This window comes from Pholcus phalangioides, unplaced genomic scaffold (genome assembly GCF_987345545.1).
Source record: "Pholcus phalangioides strain wild (caught in Gottingen) unplaced genomic scaffold, Ppha-v1.0 ptg000009l_1, whole genome shotgun sequence".
NCBI classification, from domain to species: domain Eukaryota; kingdom Metazoa; phylum Arthropoda; class Arachnida; order Araneae; family Pholcidae; genus Pholcus; species Pholcus phalangioides.
The window spans coordinates 58,194,228-58,216,545 of record NW_028301602.1 but is presented as its reverse complement, the minus strand read 5'-3'; the positions used below and the strand labels follow the sequence as shown (position 1 = coordinate 58,216,545).

Sequence of the window (22,318 nt, the reverse complement as noted above, 5' to 3'; positions counted from 1 at the left end):
ATCTGCTCTTCCAGTGATTTTCGAAAAATCAAGTCTCTCTTCATAGCTTAAGCCCTTATATCCCACAAGGAACAGAGCGGGGGCCATGTTTGGTGTTTGCATAGCTTAAGCCCAGTGTGCCATCTAGAGCACGTGTGGCTCTTCCCGCCACCCCGTCGACCAAGTCAATGTCCCTCTGTTGAGTATGGTCACCAAAACCTGACTTCATACTCCAATCCAGGACGAACTAAGCTCCGGAACAGTAGAAGGATCACTTTAGGAGAACACGAAGAGACCTGTTTGAGAATGAAACAAAGCATTCTATTCGATTTTTTTGGCCACCGCTGAACAATGTTCAGAAAAAACGTAAGCTGCTCATCATTGGTAATCCTAGTTGCATCCGCAGTAATAACACCATTCAACTCGTAAGTGTTCGAACCAAAATGAGCGACCATGCACTTGCGTACAAGGGCCTTGATTCCTTCAATGCTTGGTGAAATATGGGTTAAAGAGCAGGGGGGGGGGGCACTGGGGGGCACTGAGAAAATTTTTTGAGAGATGATATGCCAAATAAGTTTCAAAACTTCTGTCATGAGATAATAATTCAATTATATTATTTATTGGGATTTCATTAGCTTGTCATAGACATACAGGGGTGATTTCATAATTCCCCTTCCCTTTCCGCATTTTACTGACAACCCGTTGATCCTAGAGGCATACTTCCCCAATTAGAAAAAGTAACCTAACAACGTTTAAATCTCAGTTGAGTCATGTTGCAAGGAGTTGTATAGGTAAAAAGATAAAAAAGTTAACTTTTTATTCAGTCCCCGTGTGCTAAAAACACAATTAGAAAGTTGTTGCCCTGTCTCTCCTGAGGCCAACAAAAATAATTCCATGTTTCTTTCAAATATCTCAGTAAATATTACTCTTAGAAACGTGAAATTGTTGTATACTTCAAAATACCAGCACCCAACAACGTATGTAAGAGATGTTACGGGGGTTAAAAAGATGGTTGCATACTTCAAAGTACCATCAGAAGTCAAAGGGTTAAAATACCAGGTCATATAATTTGTTATGCACTACTGTTAGAAAAATTAAAACTGAAATGACCTACAAATTAATTTACATAATAATTATTCGTTATCATCATCATATTTTAATTTTTATGCACAATCATCTTCTTATTCTACTTTTCACAATGTAAAACATAAAGGATTAAATAAAGTTTCCTTAATAAAGTAAGTAAACTGAAGTAAAACGTTCCCTATATCCAGAACTTCTCATGTCCGGAACGACCTGAACAGTTCTTTACATATGCACATTCAAAGAAACACGCGGGATGAGAGTGAACACGTTTCTCAGTCACCAAAGAAATAGTACAGATAATTAGTGGGCTAATTTTGTTGGATTGATGTAATATTGTGATGGATATTTTAGACCTTCTTAAAGTATTAATTTATCATATTATTTATTTACACCTCTAAAAACCCTTATTTCAGCTCTTTTGAAGCTTTACAGAGACCTTTTATCAAACCCGAAATTGTTTTAACCCTCTATTTTGGATTAGCGAGTTTCTACTTCATTCACCTAAATGCGCAGAGTGTAAAAATGATCCATTATTTCAATTGAAATTAATGACACGAATAACATTTCAACAACTTGAATATTTTTTAAGCATATTACTCACGTGACAAATTATTGAAACAAAGTCAAGAGTAGAAAATCTGAAAAACCATGTCAAATGTTGAACAATTATTGGTCATATTTCGATTCAGAAAACTCTCTTGAATAGGTACATCGAAGGTGCTTCGGTACATCGAATCTCTAAATTCTATGGATTTGTAACTTTTTCACCTCAGTATACAGGGAAAAGTGTTCAATCTACATTCAAGGGGGCCGACTTTAACCTTAAAGTTGAGTTAATGAAGAAGAGATGAATTTTTTCATTCTTTATGGAAAGAGCACCTGTAACTTTTTTTTTTGACTTGGATAAAGTAATATATAAAATTGTATGCAATAGGAAAATGAATCATACACACATTCATTGATCACCAGTAAAAAACCATAAAATTTGCTACCGAAAAAAAAAAATCGTAAACGATAGGAGAGAAAGACGTTTCCATTTGTGTCGGCTCCCGTTAATCGTGAGTTCACGGTTGCGGTTACAAACACCTCCTCCCTTCAATATATAAAAGAGACCGAAAAAAACATGTATATAACCGTGAGAAAGTCGATGTATAATATATATATGTGCATATATAAAAAAGGGGGGGAAGGGGTGTTGCCAAAACGATTGGTCACACTCGTTCAGGATCTCATATTAAGACTTTTTCTCAGTGTGTGTGACTTTTTACCTTCCTAATATACGATAGAGCAACAGATGCGTCAGTTAAACCACGTTCATACACAAACCGACGCGTACATACAACAATTACAAAAGGCAAAAAAAAAACTACGTACGAACTGAATTCATTTTGATCCTGAAAGATTCGATACGGTTGTCCATAAGGGAAAAAAGGAGAGGGAATTAGGAAAAAAAAAATAAGAGCCCACACCGTGAAACGATCAAGAGCCGCGGACATTGAGAAAGACGTTTTTCTTGGAGGATTAGCACGAGCCTGCCTACCTACCCTAACAGAATATACATAGTTGATACTGTTGTATATACCATCTGGATGTTGCCTGTTTGATTGGGCTGGAACCATTTCTATTTTCCTCCCCGGTCTCTCTACCGTTTTTTCCACCTTTTGTGAATGGCATTTAGTTTCGGTGAATTTGCGGCTGACGTTGTGGCTTTATTATGATGTCAGCCCAAGGTTTTTATTCGTTTACAAAACAGTCTTATGAATGGGGGATTATTACCTTTTTTTGTATTCTTGTATTGTGATACTATTCATGTCTGTTCCCACTAGGCGGTGTGGTTCGTATCGTTTTGTTTGAGGCTTTCCTACAAAGATTGATGAATTTTGAACCGACCATTTTGGTTAAGTCAGTCAACTAAGATGAATTAAGATAAACCCCCCCCCCCTCTCTTCGTGTGTGTGTGTGTGATAGTCATTTTTCAACCTCCTGTGAAAGAAGATAATCTCCCCTCAATTTAGATACATACATGAATTTACACGAGGAATTCGCTAGCTTTTATTATTCAGATAAAAACTAAGATTCTGTGGTCGATAAAAATCACCCGCGATATATGAGCAATTATTTCAGATCATCTCTCGACGAAGTTCTTTGTATACTCGTATTGGTTTTCTTTCGTTTTGAGATTTTTTTGCGGTCATTAATATGTTGACAATTATTACCGCGATATCGATATCTTTGGTTCTGTTTTATTTTTGAGGTTAGCTGCAGGGTTCCAGTTGGACAAAGAACCCCCCACTGTCAGATTGAAGTGGATGAAAAGATGATCGCATTTCATTACCGTCATTGTTATGTCGTTATCATTAATGAATTCGAATGTTTTTAATGGCATTTGAGAATACCAGTACTTCAACGAAATCTTCAAGTTGGAATAAAGATGATTTGAAATACAATTTCAAAAATTTATATAAAATTTCACTTTTATAATAAATCATGCTCTAAAGTGGGTGCACAAACTTTTCAGTCCGCGAAGCAGATATGCGATATTTCTGCCACTCGCGGCCCAGAAACTAATACATATAGGGTTGCCATATGACCTGTATTTCACGGGACATTCCTGCAATTTTGGTCATCCCAAAATTTTCATGAAATGTTCCGTTTCTTTTCTTTGTTTTCAAAGAGGCTTACTCTAATTTTTGAAAACAAGAATTATAACATTATTTTCATAATTTATATATATTAATGCCTTTGACAATTTTTTTATTTGTAATTGACAACTTTTTTTTCCTTTAATTTTTTTTTTTTTTTTTTTTTTGGCCTTTACTTGAGTTTGAAATTTTTTATTGGCTGTACTTGACATCTTTATTTGCTTTTAATAACTTTGGTAGTTTCAATCGGCACTTTTACTTGCCTTCGACAATTCTCGACAAGAGGCTGGCGGGGAGGGGCAACTGCCCCCGGGCAGAAAAAAACTAGTTTTAGGTGCGAATTTTCTTTCGGCTGTAATTAGCAAAACTTAACTTTACTTTGACCATTTCTTTGGCCAAAATATATGGCACCTTTAATTACTTTTTTTCAACTTTTTCACCTTCAATTAACAATTTTTTACAACCTTTCACAATTTTTTTTGGCTTAAATTGGCCTTGATTGCCTTATGTGTGACTTTTTTTTCTGTAATTGGCAACTTTATTAGTCTTTGATCAATTTTATGGCTGATATTGACACCTTTCACTGCTTTTTTAAATTTGTTTAACTTAAACTGACAACCATACTTGCCTTTTCATTTTTTTTTTTTTTTGGCTTTAATTAGCAACTTAAATTGCCTTTGACACATTTTTTGGCTAAAATCAGCACCTTTAACTGCCTTAGGCAATCTTCTTTAGCTTAAATTGACAACATTTACTTGCCTTTTCTATTTTTTTAGCTCAAATTGGCATTTTTACTTGCCTCAGACAATTTTTTTGTAATAATGTGACCAATGGAAATATCCCGTATGGATAGCGATTTCCCTATTTTTATGAAGAAATGTATTCAACCTTGGTATCTATCGTGTTGTGTGTATTGATACGTTTCCACCGCAACACCTTTCACGGGCCGGATGGAACCTTTTGGCAAGCCGCAATTGGCCCGCAGGCCGGAGGTTGTGCACCCCTGTTTTAAATAGGCCAAATGATTATTACCATTTTTGCTTTTGATGAACGAATGAAATATAGGGTGATTACAATTAAAGTTCCCGCATTCTGAGTACTTTTTCTCAAAAACTGCTCATCCGAATACAGCGAAATTTTTAGGATATCTTAATGATACCAAAGGAGAAAGATTTATGAAATAGAAAAATCCATTTTTTGAACCACCTGGTCAAAAAATGGTGCTTTTTTACTGCATTTTACATTTTGCAATGGTCTATACATAGTATATACCAAGTTTCAAAGGAATACGTCAACCTGGACAGGCGCTACAGAGGTCTGAGTAGTTTCAGTACACTGACGCTGCTCAGAGACATGTGAAGCGCCCGTTCTGAAGGTGGTATTCCATCGAAACTTGGTATATACGGTATATGCTCCATGGGGGAAAAATTCATTAAAAAATCACAACTCTTCACCTGGTGATTGAAAATTGAATTTTTTTTTAATTTATTATTATTAATCTCTCTCCCATAGTCTTATTAAGATATCCTAAAAATTCGGCTGTATTCGGATAAGAGAGGTTTTTTGAGAAAAACTACTCAGAGAGTACGGGAACTTTAATTATGATCACCCTGTTCATTACAACACATAATCACCTCCTACCATGTCCGCATTTAATAATTTTAACGTTATGATATCATTTTTGAGTATGAATATAATGGAGCATTTAAATTTGTACTACTACTAATACTTGACCGTACACGCACTTCGTACTCATTCCCCTAGAGAATTTCTAACTATTTGGCACATACCAGAATGTGTTACGTGTATATTATGTGTGGATCTAAGATAGGGTTACGAGATCAGAAGACTGAGAAAGGAGGACGTCTGGCTAAGACGACTTCATATTATTAAGGAGTTCTACGTCTGGCAACCACCCTTAGTGACGTCATTTATCCCAATTTCCCCAATAGATAGCGCCACAATTCCGACCAATAAAACCGTCTACAACAACAATTTTTCCCGACTAAAACAGAACCGCTAAAAAAAACTAGAAATTTCGACGGCTATTGGTGAATGCGCGTGGGGGAAAAAATACTCATATCAATGAAGAAATATGTTTCAAAGTGGGAAAAAAAATTTCCCAGAAAAAATGAAAAACAATTCATTTTATTTTGAAACCTGAAAAAAGGAGGACAAAAAGGTGAATTTTCTTCAACGTAGGAGGACGGTTGGTAACCCTACCTAAGGTATTTATGCTGTCAATATTCAGCATAATACCTTAGGTATTATGCTGAAATATATGTGATTAGTGATCTACTGATGCCATCTCTGTCTTCAATCTTCTATTATATAAGTGAAAGTAGCAGATATCGTTTTGAAGGTCTGCCTGTTTTCTGCAGAGAGACTTTTTCGAATGGTAGACCAGCTCGCATTTGCTCCTCAAAGTTGGGAAACCGCAAAAAAACCAACTTCAGCCACCCTCCCACTGTGCAATCATTGTGGGATCAAAGTTGGATCCTCACGATGAAAGTCCAACACGATGCCCAGACGCCAACACGGCAGCATCATCCAAACGGAAGTCATGCAGATTTCCATTACATTCGATATATCATTGTAGATTTATCATGTATCGCGCGCTAGTGATTATATATTATCGTCGGTTAATGTGATAAATTCTCAGTATATGAACTAAATTTATTCAACTTATCAAACTATTCTATGATTATGTATAAATATAATCGTACGATTTCCTCACATTTACCGCAGCATATCATATGCTATCATTGAATACGGTCAATATGCTACCTGAATGGCAGAAGTCGGGCTGCCAAATTCGAGTGAAGAAATATTTCACCCTTAAATCCAAGGATGTTCAATGTTTAAGAGAGTGCGGGACCCTTCATTGATTTCAAAGTGTGTCACGGTCCACTCAATTATTTTTTCTGAAACAGTGTCGCAGGATACGTATGTGATCTGTAAATGTATTGCTGGTCACTCAGGTGATCTGGGAATGTGCCACGGATCACTTATATGATCTACAACTGTGTCGCGGGCCGCTTGATTGATCTGAAAAATGTGCCGTGGACTACTTAAGGAATATATCACGGGCCTCTCAACTGACGCAAAACTGAAACACAGGGTCACTTTGGTGATCTGGAAATGTGCCACTTAGGTCATTTTTACGAAATTAGGTTTGAGGGCACGGGCCACATCAAATGACTCCGATGACTACATTTGGCCCGAGAGTCATTGGTTCAGCATGTTTTCTTTGACCTCTCCTTTAACATTTCAAGGAAGAGCCTTTTCTTAAGGCTTTTATAATACTTCTGGTGTGCCTCATAAGCGTACGCAGAATTTTCTCGGGGGGGGGGGGGGGGGGTTCAGATTTTTTTTCTGAGGGGGGTTTTACTTTTTTCCTGCAAAATAACACTATAATCTTGGCTCAAGAGGGGTTAGAACCCCAAACCCCCCCCCCCCCCCTTACGTACGCCAATTGTGTGTCGGATCTGTGCTTCAAGGATCTATTCTCGGGCCTCTGCTTTTCTGTTATTTATCAACGACCTAGTTGATAGTTTGGATTATTGCTTGCTTTTTGCTGATGATTTAAAGATATTTCGATGTAATTCCTTTAGCAATTATTCCCATTTTTTATAATCAGATTTAATTAAATTGCATGACTGGTCCTGTGTTGATTAGCTTTTTCCTCAATATTCCTAAATGTTTCACTATAACATTCAGTAGGCTCAAAAACAGAGCCGCAATTAGATACTTTGTTACCCGGGGCAACTGTTATTTTGGTGCCCTTGCCATGTAGACCATATAGAAAGAGCAGGAAGTCCAGTTTACCCCCCCCCCCCAAATATGGGAAAAATGACTGGAAAAGGAGGGAAAGATAGCCAAATCTATCACCCTCCCTCGAAATGCAAGTAGTCCCCCTCCGAAAGAAATTTCTGGGCTACATGCTTGATTACAACAGTTCACTTAAGGCAGCGGTTCTCAACCTTTTTTGACTCGCGGAGCCCTTTGCAATATATGTAATTTCTATGGCGGAGCCCTTTTCATGCATAATTTTTATGGCGGACCCCTGCAGATCTCTTTTTCTTATTTACCTATCAAATTTACTGATTTATTTTATTTTCCTTGAGTCGCCGCTGTGCCCCTGGGAAGTGCACACGGAGCACAGGTTGAGAACCGCTGACTTAAGGAAAAGTTTTCTAAAAGTAGAGGGGGCAGTGCCAATATACAGGACAGAAAATAAAATATGAGGGATGTTCAAGAGCAGGAGTTGGAATCAACACTTTTCATGAATCCAGGGTAGGGCCGACAAGGCTCCAACCTTGGGGCACGGGATGATTCTGATATTTTTTTGTTTTTTCACGACATAAAAATTCATCATAAAGGGGGCTCGTAAAAGTCTGGTCTGGGGGGAGGGGGGAGGGCCGCAAAGGATCTCAGCCTAGATGCCTTGCTCTAAAACGTGAGGGCCACGGACATTCAATCAGGGCCGTCTTAAGAGCATGATGGGCCCCCGGGCCGAGTGATATTTCTGAGACCCTACCTGGCAAATTCTTAAAAATTTCAACTAAGTCTCATTTTTTTTTTAGAGCCCCCGGTCCGTGCCTGGGTAGGGCCATGCCTTAAGACGGCACTGCATTCAATATAAAAGTACATGTATTTTTACGAAATGGTCCACATTGAATAGACAGTGAAGAGCACAGATTTTTACTGCCATCTACCGATCGACGGGAGGAAAAAAAATTTTGCTGAGAGGAAAGGGAAATGTACGACAGAGAAATAGGTTTCTGTTGCTGTTGTGTGGTGTCATCTACGTATTTTCTTTGAACAACATTTTCTATAGTTATACAATTCATCGATAGATGGCAGCAGATTAGTTTTTTCAGAATTTTCATTGAAGAGAAATATAGTACAGTGGAAATTTTCAGTTAACGATCTATATTCGTTCCGCCAACGTGCTCGTTATTCGAATAACTCCTAGCTTTCCCATAGGAAGAACGGAAACTCGCATAATTCGTTCCATAATTATTCATTCATATAAAAATGACTGATAAAAACAGCTTTTAATCGATATTTAAACTCAATAATAATAAAATATATAATACAGTAAAATATAAAATGTTTATAAACATTATTGACTATTAACTTCAAACGACGAGAGAGAGGAGGACTATCGTTTATGATGATTTACAGACTCATTCTTGTTTGCAAATTTATTCTTTTTGCGGGACTTTCAAAAAGAGCCTTTTCCAATGACACTTGCTTTTGCCTCTTTTTTAGGATTTCTAGGAAATGGGGAATTGCAATGTTCGTTGGACAGATTCATTGCTCGCCCACTGCTACAGCTTTATTTGGGTGGTTCTTTTCTACAAAGTTTTGCACAGATTCCCCCACATTCTACACATCTCTCTAATCTCATTTTATCTGAGGAACTTCTCCTTACTTCTCTCTTCTTCAGATGAGATGCCGTCCATAAACTCTTGCTGGTGCGTGCAAATGAGATCCATCACTTCATCTGCCGTCAACTCCTAGACATTTCTGACTACTAGTTCTTGAATGCCATCCTCATGCACCCCCAGTATTCCCCAAGCAAACAATCTTTTCGACAAGTAGTGGCTCCTATTCATGAGCTAGCCCCCTCAAAGTCACGTTCAGTAATACAAATCAGCCTACAGTTTTCTCCAAGCAGAACTTGAAGAAAACTTCATGCGCATGGCTGCAATGGTACATCTAGTTTCATATCGTAAATATTCACACTTGCACATGTGTTCATTTTTCGAGTGAGGCACGCTTACCGGAGACTTTAGGGGAGAATATTACCCAAATTCTATAACATGTGTGTGGGCGAAAGCAAAAAACAATCAGCTCAGTTGTGAATAACGTGAAAATAAATAAAGAAAACGCAAAATTTTTGCTTGTAATGGGAATCATCGCTCGTTAACCGAATCTAAATTTGTTCAAAGTTTTTGCCCGTTAAGCGAATTGCTCGTTAACCCCGAAGTTCCACTGTATATTTCTCTCTATTTCTCCTCTAAGGTTGTTATATATTTTATCACTGACTAGGAAAAAGAATTTCTAGGTAGGGTTACCAGATCTACTTTTTTTACACCATTTCAAGCGTCCTCCTACGTTTCAGAAAACTCGTCCTTTTGTCCTCCTTTTTAGGTTTCTGGAATTATTATCTAATTTTTTTCCTGCACGCAACTTTTTGCGAATGCTCCCAGTATCGTCAGATGAATTAAAAAAAAAGACGTATTCACGTCAAAAAAAATTTCCGCAGGAAAATAAAAAGCAGCGTTTCCACGCTGCACCCGGCGCAAAAATTCGACTCCTAGGAAAACCCGTATAAGTGTGCTAAATGGGAATGCTCATCCAAAATTAACCGATATTTCATTGTATTCGATTATTTTATAAGTGGGTGGGATTTATCAAAATAGCCAAGAATTCTGCTAATTTATAAGAAAATATTTTTTGGATAAAAGTTTCTATGAAACGATAGAAAGTAAAAAGGCATCGCGACGATGAAAACCAAACACGTTTCAAGTTCACGAAGTTGAAAAAGAAAATCGTATTAACCGATATTCCAGTTTATCCGATTTTGTTGCAAGCGGGCTCAACTTAGATAAAGCATTGTTGAAATAATAAACTGTAGTACATATGTAAAAAAATAAATTGTTTTCAGGAAAAAATAAAAATATCGTTCACTTACACATAAAATCAGAAAGTATTATCTAAAATTGACAATAGATGCCTCTAGTGAAACCGAAACTAATTTTGATTGGAAGGCGTAATTAACGAAACCGAAATTTAAAACGGACATTAATGTAGTGATGATTCAGGTCCACGAGAACAAAATGAATAAAAGTTATTTTAACAGACATTTTATCAATCAAATTTCACACTGGATTTGCTCAATTGTAATAAATTTCATCAAAATAATAACTTACAATGCAAATTTCTTTAAAAGAAGAGCTAAGCGTATTGCTAAAATGTATATCAAGTCATAAATCAGTGTTCTAAATCAACAGCAGATGACGCTGGTAGCAACTGATTTTTCTGTCTATGCGCATCAGCATATTTTTGTTAATCGCTCTCAGTTCTCAACCAAATTGTACATAACTTTCATATACAATTACTAGTGACTCAAATGATATATACCTCTCTAAGAAATTTCAAATTCCCTTTCCCCCCCCCCCCCCAATCACCATCACCCACAATCACGAAAATCAGACTGAGAGTAATCGATCTGTTGCGAGAGTATTTGGTTCCTTGAGTCGTGCTGTAGTTGCCTGCGGGAAAGGTTCTCCCAGCATGGCCTATCTAACTAATTAAACCTCTTGGGGAACAGAGTGGGGACATGTTGAAAATTCAAAGCCATTTATTTTGAGGGCAATCGACCGAGCCTCAGTGTGCTGGATATCTATATATCAAGGTACAGAGATGACTTTTTTTTCTCCTCACAATGATAATTTTAATAGAATGTGTGGTGTAGCAGTAGTAGGTAGGGCCTCCAAAAAATGGCTCGGGGATCCATGATGTTCTTAAGTCAGCCACCTCGTTGGGCAATTTGCCTGTTGTGGCGTGGTATTTGTATTTGTATTAATTCCAGACCCGACCGGAATCAAATTGTTATCCATTATGCCTAACAATGAGAGCTGATGGTGGGATTATAAACGGGTCCAGACATGCCTATGAAGAAGAAAATAGTAGACCATAATACATGCTCAACCTAGTCCTGCGGGCCAAATTTGGCCTCGAGGTTCTGTTTCCCATAACACTACATACACTCTCATACGCAAACTGACCTACTAAAACAAGGACTACTCCAAGGATGTTCAACTTTTAGGAGAGTGCGGGCCACTTTATTGATCCGAAAACGTATCACGGACCACTTGATTAAATGATCACTGTACCGTGGTCAATCAAGTGATCTGGAAATTTGCTGCAAGTCACTTGAGTGATCTGTAAATGTGCCGTCGGTCTTTCAGATGATCTGTAAATGGGCCGAGAGAAATTTCTTGTTATCAACCTTCAAAAAAGCATTTTTGTATAAAAATTTCATAAACTTGAACGTTTGTAAATGGAAAAAGCGTTTAAAGTTTTTCCCGACCCAAAACATGCAGTTCGTAAATGGCAGGTTCGTAAAATTGAACGTCAAATGTATATTGCATAAGTTAGCTTCATCATCCGTAGAAACTGATTGAAATGACATATAAAGGACATTTTGTTTCGACATTTCAATTTTTTTACAAAAGTATTTTTTTTTGTCGGCTTGGGTGATAGGGAGCTTGTACCCCCTTTCTCACCGCGGACACCTATGTCTTTGAGTGTCCTTTTTTCCGAATGGTCCACCAGTTAAAATTTCTTATAAAATGGCCCGAGAGGAAGCATGTAAAAAGTTCGACCTGCGTGTCCCCTAAAGATCCCATCCAAGGAACTCTGCGAGTGAATTTTCTCCCTTTACTGGTGGGTTAAACAGTTAGGCTAGTAGGCGAGAACATGGGTGGAGATAAACTTGAAAGTCTAAGGGAGGGCACGAAAATTGCTGGGGGGGGGGGGCGGCACATGATGATGATGATGATGATGGCAATTACATTAGATCAGTCGGCTCAACCTTTGACGCACGCTGGAGGGTCCCCCATGGGTTTGAAATCCCATCAGTTAACAGGGCCGGGTCTTGAATCCTGCGACGTACCCAGCCGCAGAAGGCGCCAACTGAAACGGACCGATGTTTTAGGGCACCAACTGAAGAAGGGGCGATTTTTACCACCAAACTATCATAAAAATGTCCAGAACGAATACCTCCTAGATACTATGTCTAATCCTAGATCCTCTTAGATACTGCGTCTAAGCTATCTAGGAGGTATTGTCAGAATTGGTCTTGCCAGTTAACGGGCCATTCAAGTATTACGTTCAGCATCGATGGGGGGGGGGGGGGGGAGTGGGTTTCCGATTTGCTGATTTTTGATGACGGGGGGAGGTTTGAATTATGCTTACGTCATCAACCACCCTTTATGAAAATATGAAATATTCTTCATGGCATCTTACTCGGTGCGCCAAAAAACAAGAAAAACCTTTGTATAGTTTGTAGGCACTTGAAGTAACATTCACCCCACCCCTATTGTTAAGTGTCCTACACAACCACTTTAGTGATCTCTAAATGTTTCGCGGATCCAAGTGATCTGGAAATGTGTCCGGGCAGCTTAAGCGCTCTGGAACTGTGCCACTCATCACTCAAGTGATCCGTAATTATATACCGTGGATCACTTAAATAATCTGAGAATGTGCCGCGGGTAACTTGAGTGATGTATAACAGCACTGGGGGCCGCTTAAGTGCTCTAAAACTACGTCACATGTTATCAAGGGATCTCTAAATGTGTAAATGTGTCACGGATCGCTTAAATGTTCTGGAACTGTGTCCCGGGTCATGTAAGTGATCTGAAAATATGCCACGGGCCACTTAAATTACTCTGGAATTGTACCACGCGTCACTTAAGCAATCTGTAAATGTGCTGCTTAGTTCATTTTTAGAAAATTAGGTTTGAGGGGGGCAGACCACATCAGATAACCTCCAGTGCCATATTTGGTCCACGGGTCAAGGGCCTTTATGCGATTTATCCCTATATGGTTTAGAGGGTGGGTCGCAATGAATTTATTATAAAGATAAATTTTGAGTTCATAGCCTTCAAATAACATTGAAATTAACAGAAATTGATTATAATAACATATAAAGGTATTTTATTTCGAAATTTCAATTAAAAAAGATATTTTTTTTTCATTCAAAAAAATAAATTTTTGATCGTCGGAGGGGAGGGGGGCACGAGCCCTCCCATGCCCCCACCTGTGTACGTCTTTGATCCCACCAATATGCGTTAGGATTCAGAGGGGCAGAGCTGATGACGAAATTTTGCTGACAAGGGAAGGGAGGGGGTCAGCAATGGCTAAAAATTTACTTATGTGATCATGGCCCCCACATCCTGAAACAGGGCCCAAAGGCTGGGATCTTTTGTGGGGGCCCCCGACGAGACTTCCACGGGCCCCCTTATGATGAATAAGCGTAAAAAACAAAAAATGGTGAAAATCGTCCAGGGCCCCAGGGCTGGATCCTTGTCAGCCTACCCCTTGTGGGGGCCATGTACGTAATACTTGAACGGCCCCTAACGTAGTAAAAAAAAAGCTTGAGTGACCGTTTCTCACTAGCGCACCAGATATTTCATCATTATATCACCATTTGACAGTTTACGTTTTCTACCGTCGAAGCAAGAATTAAATGAGCAATAAATGGTAAAGTCTCTCAGCATATAAGCCTACGATTGATGATCGAAGTAAACAACTCGAAGTGACTGGGTAGATAACGGAGTACACAAATGGTTGTCGTTTCTTGGCGAGAGTGCTTCAGAGTAGTTTTTACATCCATGATCGATGTATTTTAATGGAAAAGTAAGCAATATATTATCCACGTGATGTGTATTTAATTAATTCACTTCCGTTTTGAATGTTTGAATCGTAAAAAGATGCGTTTTAATGTTTTGTTTCGGTATTCAAAACAAGGTTTGGCTCGAGGCAAAGGGGCCATTAAACGCCAACAATTTTTTTCCGCGCTTCGCTTTTTCAAACGCTGTTCATTTCTATCGTAGCCATTGAGCAATTATTATCTTTCGAAACAAATAAAACAAAACTGTTTTTGTTTGAAACACCGATTAAATCGATTACATTAATTATAATTAACTTGACTGTTTCTCATAGTCTTAAGGGGGGATCGGTATTGTGTGTCATTGATGAAACCATTCCGAAAGAGTTTTCTACTTTATTTTAATTTGTTTATTGATGTATATGTTTTAAAATAAAAACCAAGTACATATTCTACTGTTTAGGATATTATTTCAACATCACTATTGCTTTGTGTGAATAACAATTACATTTTCTACTTCAGGAGGTGCTGTATTGCAAATTAATGTATGAATGTATCTCTCATTGTCCAGGTTAAATATCTTTTTAATGCATTGAATTATCAAATATTATTTCGTGGTTTCAAGCAGGGCTGGCAGGTTTTTAGCATGTGACAGTTTTTCACGGTTTAAACCCTGGTTTAAGTTAAGCTGTCGCATGAAAAACCCTCTGTCAAAAACCTCAAATATTGCTTTTCAATTTTTAAAATTCCCATTGTAGATAAACGTGCTAATTGCTTGTAATGTTTAAAATGATTATGTTATACAAAGGATAATTAATATGATATGTAAAATAATTTTCTACTCTCTACAGAATGATTTTGGGCAATATATATGTTTTTTTTTCTTGTAAAATATACAATTTATATAGAGCATAGCCGCTGAAAGAAAAACCATGGAATGATTTTATATTCTTCGATTCAAGATTTTTGACCTTATATATGTGTATAGATGTAAACAAATGCTGTGCTTTTTGTTTATAACAAATAGGTGTTTAAAAATTTCTTTTATGCCATACGTGTGATGTTCATATTTCGGGTGATAGTAAATTATCTAGATAAGTACCGAGATATATATATTTTCAACAATACCCATGTATAACATTAGAATATATCTAGCAATCAAATGCTAAATTATATGACTAAAATGCCCTTCAGTTTGGCAGTGCTAGCTGGTATACATGATGCGTAAGAAACTCCTATAACTTATTTTTATTGTAAAAGTAAAAATTAAGAATGACCAAGTGTGACTATGATACGGTATATTTACTAACATTCATAATGTAATTGTTTTCCAATTGAAGCTGTATTTAAACGTGCAAAACAATGTCTTGGGTATATCAAGTCCTGCCAGCTCTGGTTTGATTGAAAATACTCTTTAAACTCACAGGATTTATACAACCTAAGCTAATTTTTAGGTGAGGGTGAGAATAAATTAGTTTAATTAGTATATTAACAGATGCAGATCAGAAAGTTCAAAATATCAAAATAAATATTTTTCTTTGTCTAAAATCCTTTAATTTACTTGAAAGTAAGTGTTTTTTTATTTAACATATCTATCAGGCAGGATTTAAGAGTATCATGAGCCCCTGGGCCAATTGATTTTTCTGAGGCCCTACCAAACAACTTCTCGAAAACTTAACCCAGATATCATTTTCATAAGGCCCCCGGGCCGTGCCCGGGTGGACCCATGCCTTAAGACAGCACTGCTATCAGGTTAAAAAAAACTATTTGACAGCACATTGACAATAAATTTTATATTTTTTAATACTAAGTAGGCTTCTGAGGTCAAAAACCTAATCCTGATGCCCTATCATACATATTTTGAAATCTATTTTGCTTAGTAAATTAAACACTAGTAATAAGTTCAGATGAAATGAACCATAAAATCACATATCATCTGTTCTAGACTCTTCATGCGTTGAAAAATTTCAAATTATAATTGATATTTTGTTTTAATTATTGTAATAAATTAACATTTAAAGAAAAACAATATGCATAAAAGTAAGTTTTTCCTCGTGTTATATACCTATTGTGTTCAAAACGTTATCCAAAAGCATTCATTTAGGTTTTTGACATCAAAAACCCAACTATGATTTCAAGGAAAAGCTAGTGGAACTTTGGTTAAAGAAATTAATTCATTCCGCCGAAAGTGCTCATTATACAAATCACTCATACATCAAATCAAACTTCCATTTAGCAGATAATGGTAACTCTGTTAACTTATTCCACAATTATTCATTCAAATAAAAATTACAGCATTCAATCAATATAATCAATGATGCAATAAAATGTTTATTTATTAATGTTTATAAATTAACTTACTCTAAACAACGAGAGAAAAGGAGGAGTATCATTTAGGACCCAGTTTTTTTTTTTACAGACTCACTGTTTTTGGCAAGCTTATTCTTTTTGTGTGACTTTGAAAAAAGACACTTGCATTTTGCTTCCTTTTTAGGATTTTTCAGAAATGGGAAATTGTGTGGTCGGTTGGACAGATTCTTTGCACACATTGCTACAGCTTTATTTTGGTGGTTCTTTCCTATAAACTTTTGCACAGATTACCACATTTTATATATCTCTCTAATCTCATTTGAAGGGAGATACTTCTCCTCAGTTCTCTCTTCTTGAGACAAGATACCATACATCAACTCTTGCTGTTGCATGTGAAGGACCGACAGTTCAACTGGCCAACTTTTAATTGAAGTAGTAAAAAATTACTCATATAAAGTGCAGTGTTGGTTTTACAGCAAAACATTCAATTTGAGTAAAATAGACAGACAAGCTATTCCGAGCTATGCCAAGCATGTAAAATCAGAGTAGTTTTGCAAGCAACCCTTGATTACTAAACTTTTTGGTTCTAGCACTAATGCGAGAGCGTGAGCTGACTGCAGAAAATTGTGATGCAGCAAAACCAACTACATGTTTGACTAATTATGTCATAAAGAAAATGGTGACAGCTGAAATCTTGTGGGCAGATTTGAAATTATTGATGTCCCACTCATCCTATAATGACTTCAATGGTTACCTGTAATGTTTCCCAGACAGTGATATTGCAAAAAAAAAAAAAAAAAAAAAGGTTTCCATCAGGTGTATTTGAAAAGCATGAAGCTTGTATGAAAAAACAAAACAAATAGGCCTATACGGTGATGATTATAATTAATATATATAATTATCATATCATAATTATAATTAATGGTATAATTATAATTTATATCAAATTTTTAATTTAAAAATTAGCTGGAATTTTTTGAAAATTTTACTGAAGAAGTCAAGGAAAATTTTTTTTTATGAAAATGGATGTGAACCCTTATATAAATTCATGGCAACTTTTTTCATAACTGATAAATTTTATTCATTTATTTTAAAGAAGATGAATGAATTACTTCCGAAGTATTAACAATTGTTTTTCTTTTGATTTATTTCCTAGGTATGGATAATAAACCAGATTTGAAAGGGCAGATTGTACACAATTTGCAAAATAATGATGCATGTGGCCAAACCAGCTCAAGGGCAGATTCTGTACCACGTGAGTTGGGTCATTCTTTCGCAGTGAATTCCAATATCGCAGGTGAGTTGATAAATGGGGAAGTACGATTGTTCAATGCACCCAATAACATAATTGCAGAAGAGGAGGATGATGAGGAACCAGGGGAGGAGGAAGAAGGTGAGGCCTCACGAGCAAACAAATCCTTCTCCAGCGTTGATTACTTGGAAATAATGCATGGTGAGATTCTGGACCCAGAAACAAACCATGTTTCAGATCCTGATGTTCCAGATGAGGAATCCGATTTAACCTGTAAAAATCCTCACTGTAGTTTCACAACAACAGATATGGAAGCTTACTTAAAACATGAGTACGAGCATGTTGACGGGAAGTCGTATCAGTGCGATGTCTGCAATATGAAATTTAACGTGTTCTCCAGCATGCGAAGTCACAGAATGCTACATCTGAGTCATAGGCCATACAAATGTCGGTTGTGCTCTAAAGAATTTGCTCGAAAGGAATTACTTCTGGAGCATCTCGTTAGGCAGCATTCGAAACAGAAGCCTTACAGGTGTCCTTTCTGCCCAAAGCATTTCAAACTACGGCTGCAATTGAAAATGCATTTGTCGAATGAGCATTCTGCTGCAACGTTAATTAAAACCTGCAAGCTTTGCGGGTTCAAAGCTGCTTCACCTCATGCATTTCGTAGTCATTTGATGATATGTTACTTGAAGCGCTCATTTAATGCTTCTGACACTAGTGAATGTAATCAATCCCCAATCTCTTTGGTGTCATCAGAGGCTAATGCCATGGATTTCGGTGCTGTTTCCAGAAATTTCTCATTCGTACCATCCCATTATGTTCAGCCATACACTCTTGTCAGTGGTGACAATACTCATCCAATGCCTGGTCCGTCAGACATGACACAAGTTGTATCGCTCCATACGACGACACCAGCAGTTTGCACATTATCTGGCAAGAAGCAAGATCTGGATCCATGTACGGGAGAAGCTACTAACATTTGCAGGGTGAGTTCGCTTGCATCATCAACAACCACAACAGTAAGTCCAACTGCTACTCGTGTTAATAATGATGAAAGCCCGCAGAATTTAGTGGTAGGTTCAGCTGGACCTTTTGTGAAATCTGAACCTTCAGAGATGCATGGAGAAAATAGCCAAAATGGCAGTGCTCTGCCTACTAGCACAATGGACTTATCCACTGCCAACATTGTTGAAACCAGCTTCAACTGTAATGAAGCTGCTTGTTGTCAGACCACACCTGATTTGCCAGTGAAAATAAGAGTGTCATCTTATCACGATAAATCACGCTCACAAAGTTGCTCTTTACCTTCAGAAGGCAGCAGATGTGAAAATAACAATGAATCTGGTTCTTGCTCAGCTCGCAGCAAAATGTGTTACGCTACAATGAAGATCAAATGCAGCAGTGCATCTAATGCCGCTGTATCTGCGAAAAGTACTGTATGCCGGTGCCATTCTTCTGAAACAAGATTGCAGGAGAAGCATTGTGCAAGTTCTAGCAAACGAGAAAGGCATTCAGATTCTCGCAGCGGGGATTCTGATATGCAGCATTGCATGTCGCACGTCAGTAATAAAAGATCATGTAAAGATAAGGGGACAATAACAGAATCGTTCCTCGACACATCTCACCAGAATGCTGCTTGTCATCGTTCGAGATGCAGCCATAATGATGGTTTCATTAGGTCAGGTGCTCCCTCTACCATGGAAAGTTGTACTGATTCAAAAACTCAGATCGGTGTTAAAGATATGGAGGTTGATTCTTACACTTGTCCTTTCTGCGAGATAACATTTCCAGATCAAACCTTGTACTTCTTGCACCGCAGTCTTCATTCAGAAACGCATCCTTGGAAATGTAATTTGTGTGGCAAAGTTTTCAGAGACAAATATGATTTCAACTCTCATATAATCAGCCAAGGCCATCATTAAATGTCTGTCACTTCATCTTGCAGCCCTCAGGCCATTGTATATTATTATAGGAGGGAAAAAGAACCCTATATTTCTGGCATTGGTATTTATGTACTAAAGCAGTCCTGGAATACCCTTGGCAGAAATCTGCAAATATTAAAGTGATTCCTTTGATGAAACAATAAAAACCCATAATAAAAGTCATGAAACACGATATAAACAAATAGTTACACACAAACTAGATCAATGCTAATAAATTCCCCAAAGCAGAATCAATGTTTTGCAACAATCCTGCAGTTGATGGATAGTTCTGCGGTAAAAAATTCCCATAATGGTGTTTTCTACACTACCAGATAGTTTCTCAGCAACACGAATTGTTCTGTAAAATACAGCAATGCTTTTGATTTACATGGAAGCCTTCAGATTTTTTAGTCCAATCAAAATCATCTGGTTGGACACCAGATTTTTGTATCCACATACAAAAATCCTCAAGTTATGCTTGGCAAAAATTAAAAAAGAAAATGTCAGAGTCCTTGCAATTTCAGTGATTGTATTTTCTCGAGAAAAATATGTCGCCAACTGTTGCCAAATATGAAACCAAAACTGAGTAAAATTTCAAATTATTGCTAAAATTGCCAATGACGGGGAAACAAAGTGCCACTGCACGTCGCAATGGATCAGAATGAATTCCATGAACAAAAAAAGTTAATATAACAAATAATATGCAGCGAATATTCTTAGTACTAATAATCTGCATGGCTCCCACTCGTCCTACTTTTTGGTAAAATGTCCTACTTTCTCGATTTTGTCCTACTTTTCCTACTTTTTTTACCAAATCCTATCGACAAAATTTGTGTAATTGATTTTAATTGAGCAGGAAATCATTGATATATTGCCAAATATTACAAATGTTGAAGAATGCAATTAATGATTCTGCCAAAGCAGGAATTTTATCATTGTTAAGGTTATTTTGGGGGGGGGGGGGTGTATGTGGACCATTTGGTTGATTAGTTTTTCATTTGCTTAGTTTGAGGGTTCAACAAGTATAGTAGTCACTAAAAACTTCTGTATGGATGGGAAAATAATTTTGTATTTATTATTTCATGGTCTTGTACAGTAACTAACATTCATCATTCAAAATTACGGTGCAAATAGGTGAAACAACAGTTTGCATTTCAGAGAAGTTGGATACATAGGCCTATTCTAAGTTTGATGATTCTGATGCTACCCAATAGCATTCAGTGGTCTTCTGTATTTTTAAGACATGAAGAGGCATAAACAATATTTACAATGCTCAGCAAAGAGCTAGAAATGGAAGTGCTTCATTTGTCAACACTGGCATTGAACAGTAAAATGTGAACAAATCCCTTTAAAAAATTATGGACAACGCAGTAAAACTATCTGGTTCACCTTGCCTTATTTATATCGGATCTTGTAATCTGCACATTTTGCACACTGTGCTTTTGAAAGTAGTCTCGAAGGAGCGTCATTGTTAAGAAATGTACGTCTTCAAAATTTGCTGTGCATTGTCGAAGAAAGTTGACAAGCTCTGCTCTTTGGAAGACTCCAAAAAAGAATGTAATATATGAGGAGAGACAGCAAAGAATTATCTATGGTTGCTAGTACACTGTTTTGGCCAAAAATTGGTTTTGTAACCAAGTCATTTATCATTTTGCTTTGGCTTGAGTCAATCTTATAGGATACTGAAATAGTGCTATGGAAAAAAAAGTTAATTGAAAATTAAATATATTTTTTTTTAATTTAAAATTTAAAAAAAATTTGAAAAATTTTAGGGATTTTTTTCTATTATGCTATGATTATGTTGTCTAAGGGGGTTACCCTCCCCCATCCTACTTTTTAGTCCTGCATTTTCCTAGTTTTTCTCATTTTTTGAGTGGGAGCCCTGAATCTGCTTTATTTCAGTGGAAAATAAAAATTTAAGTAAGCTTTGTTGCAAATACGGGAAGAAACAGGATAATTTTAATAACAAAAAAAGTGGGAAGAACCAAAATTTCAGGAAGATACAGAAATGTGCTTATAGAAAATAGGTCATGGTCAACATGAAAAATATCAAATTTTCTCTTATTTGTATTACATGTTTTATTTGGCATCAAAATATTTCATCAAAATACAGATTTTTCAACTCTGGAAATTCACCTATGTATGTCACAGTTTTTGGCATTTTCTTCTTTGAGGCATATATTAAGCATTAAAAATGAAGCAAGAAAGAAAATATAAAAAACTATGTACAGTAAAATCACTATTTTGCAATCACTTGTGGGATGCAAAAGAATTTGACCGTGAAAAAGAGGTGATTGTAAAATGGGGGGGAGGGGGGGTTCCTATTGAAGCTTTTAAAATAAAAATTATTACTTGGCAATAAAAGAGGGGTGGCCTACAAGAGGCATTTCACCAACTAATAATATAAATTACTATAAAAAAATGCTTGGTGTATAGCATTCACATTATTTAACAAGCAAAGCCAGTTCATGCCAACTGCATGGAGTAGTAGTAATCAGAACTAGGGCACACCCTGGTTTGAAGGAGAAGCTTGATGCAGCACAAGTGATTTTTAACACAGAATTGCATGATGTTTATCACGTGAAGAAGAGCAGGATCCACAGAAATTAGCTTGTTGGCGAGTGTTGTACTGAGCTACTCCTCTGAACCTCCTGTTTTTTCAGTGAGGCTCTATGCACAGTTTGAACACTGCTTAATTTAAAAATAGATTTTAAAC

The 22,318-nt window shown here is 37.0% G+C and overlaps 1 protein-coding gene across 1 annotated transcript; it reads left to right on the top strand.

Moving 5' to 3' along the window:
• The first annotated feature begins 14,035 nt into the window (after nucleotides 1–14,035).
• LOC149083384 (uncharacterized) lies at nucleotides 14,036–21,149 on the top strand. Its single transcript, XM_089236656.1, has 2 exons — nucleotides 14,036–14,144; nucleotides 17,582–21,149. Exon 2 carries the CDS (start codon nucleotides 17,584–17,586, stop codon nucleotides 19,600–19,602), a length of 2,019 nt encoding a protein of 672 aa, XP_089092782.1. The 5' UTR covers nucleotides 14,036–14,144; nucleotides 17,582–17,583; the 3' UTR covers nucleotides 19,603–21,149.
• Nucleotides 21,150–22,318: the final 1,169 nt, after the last annotated feature.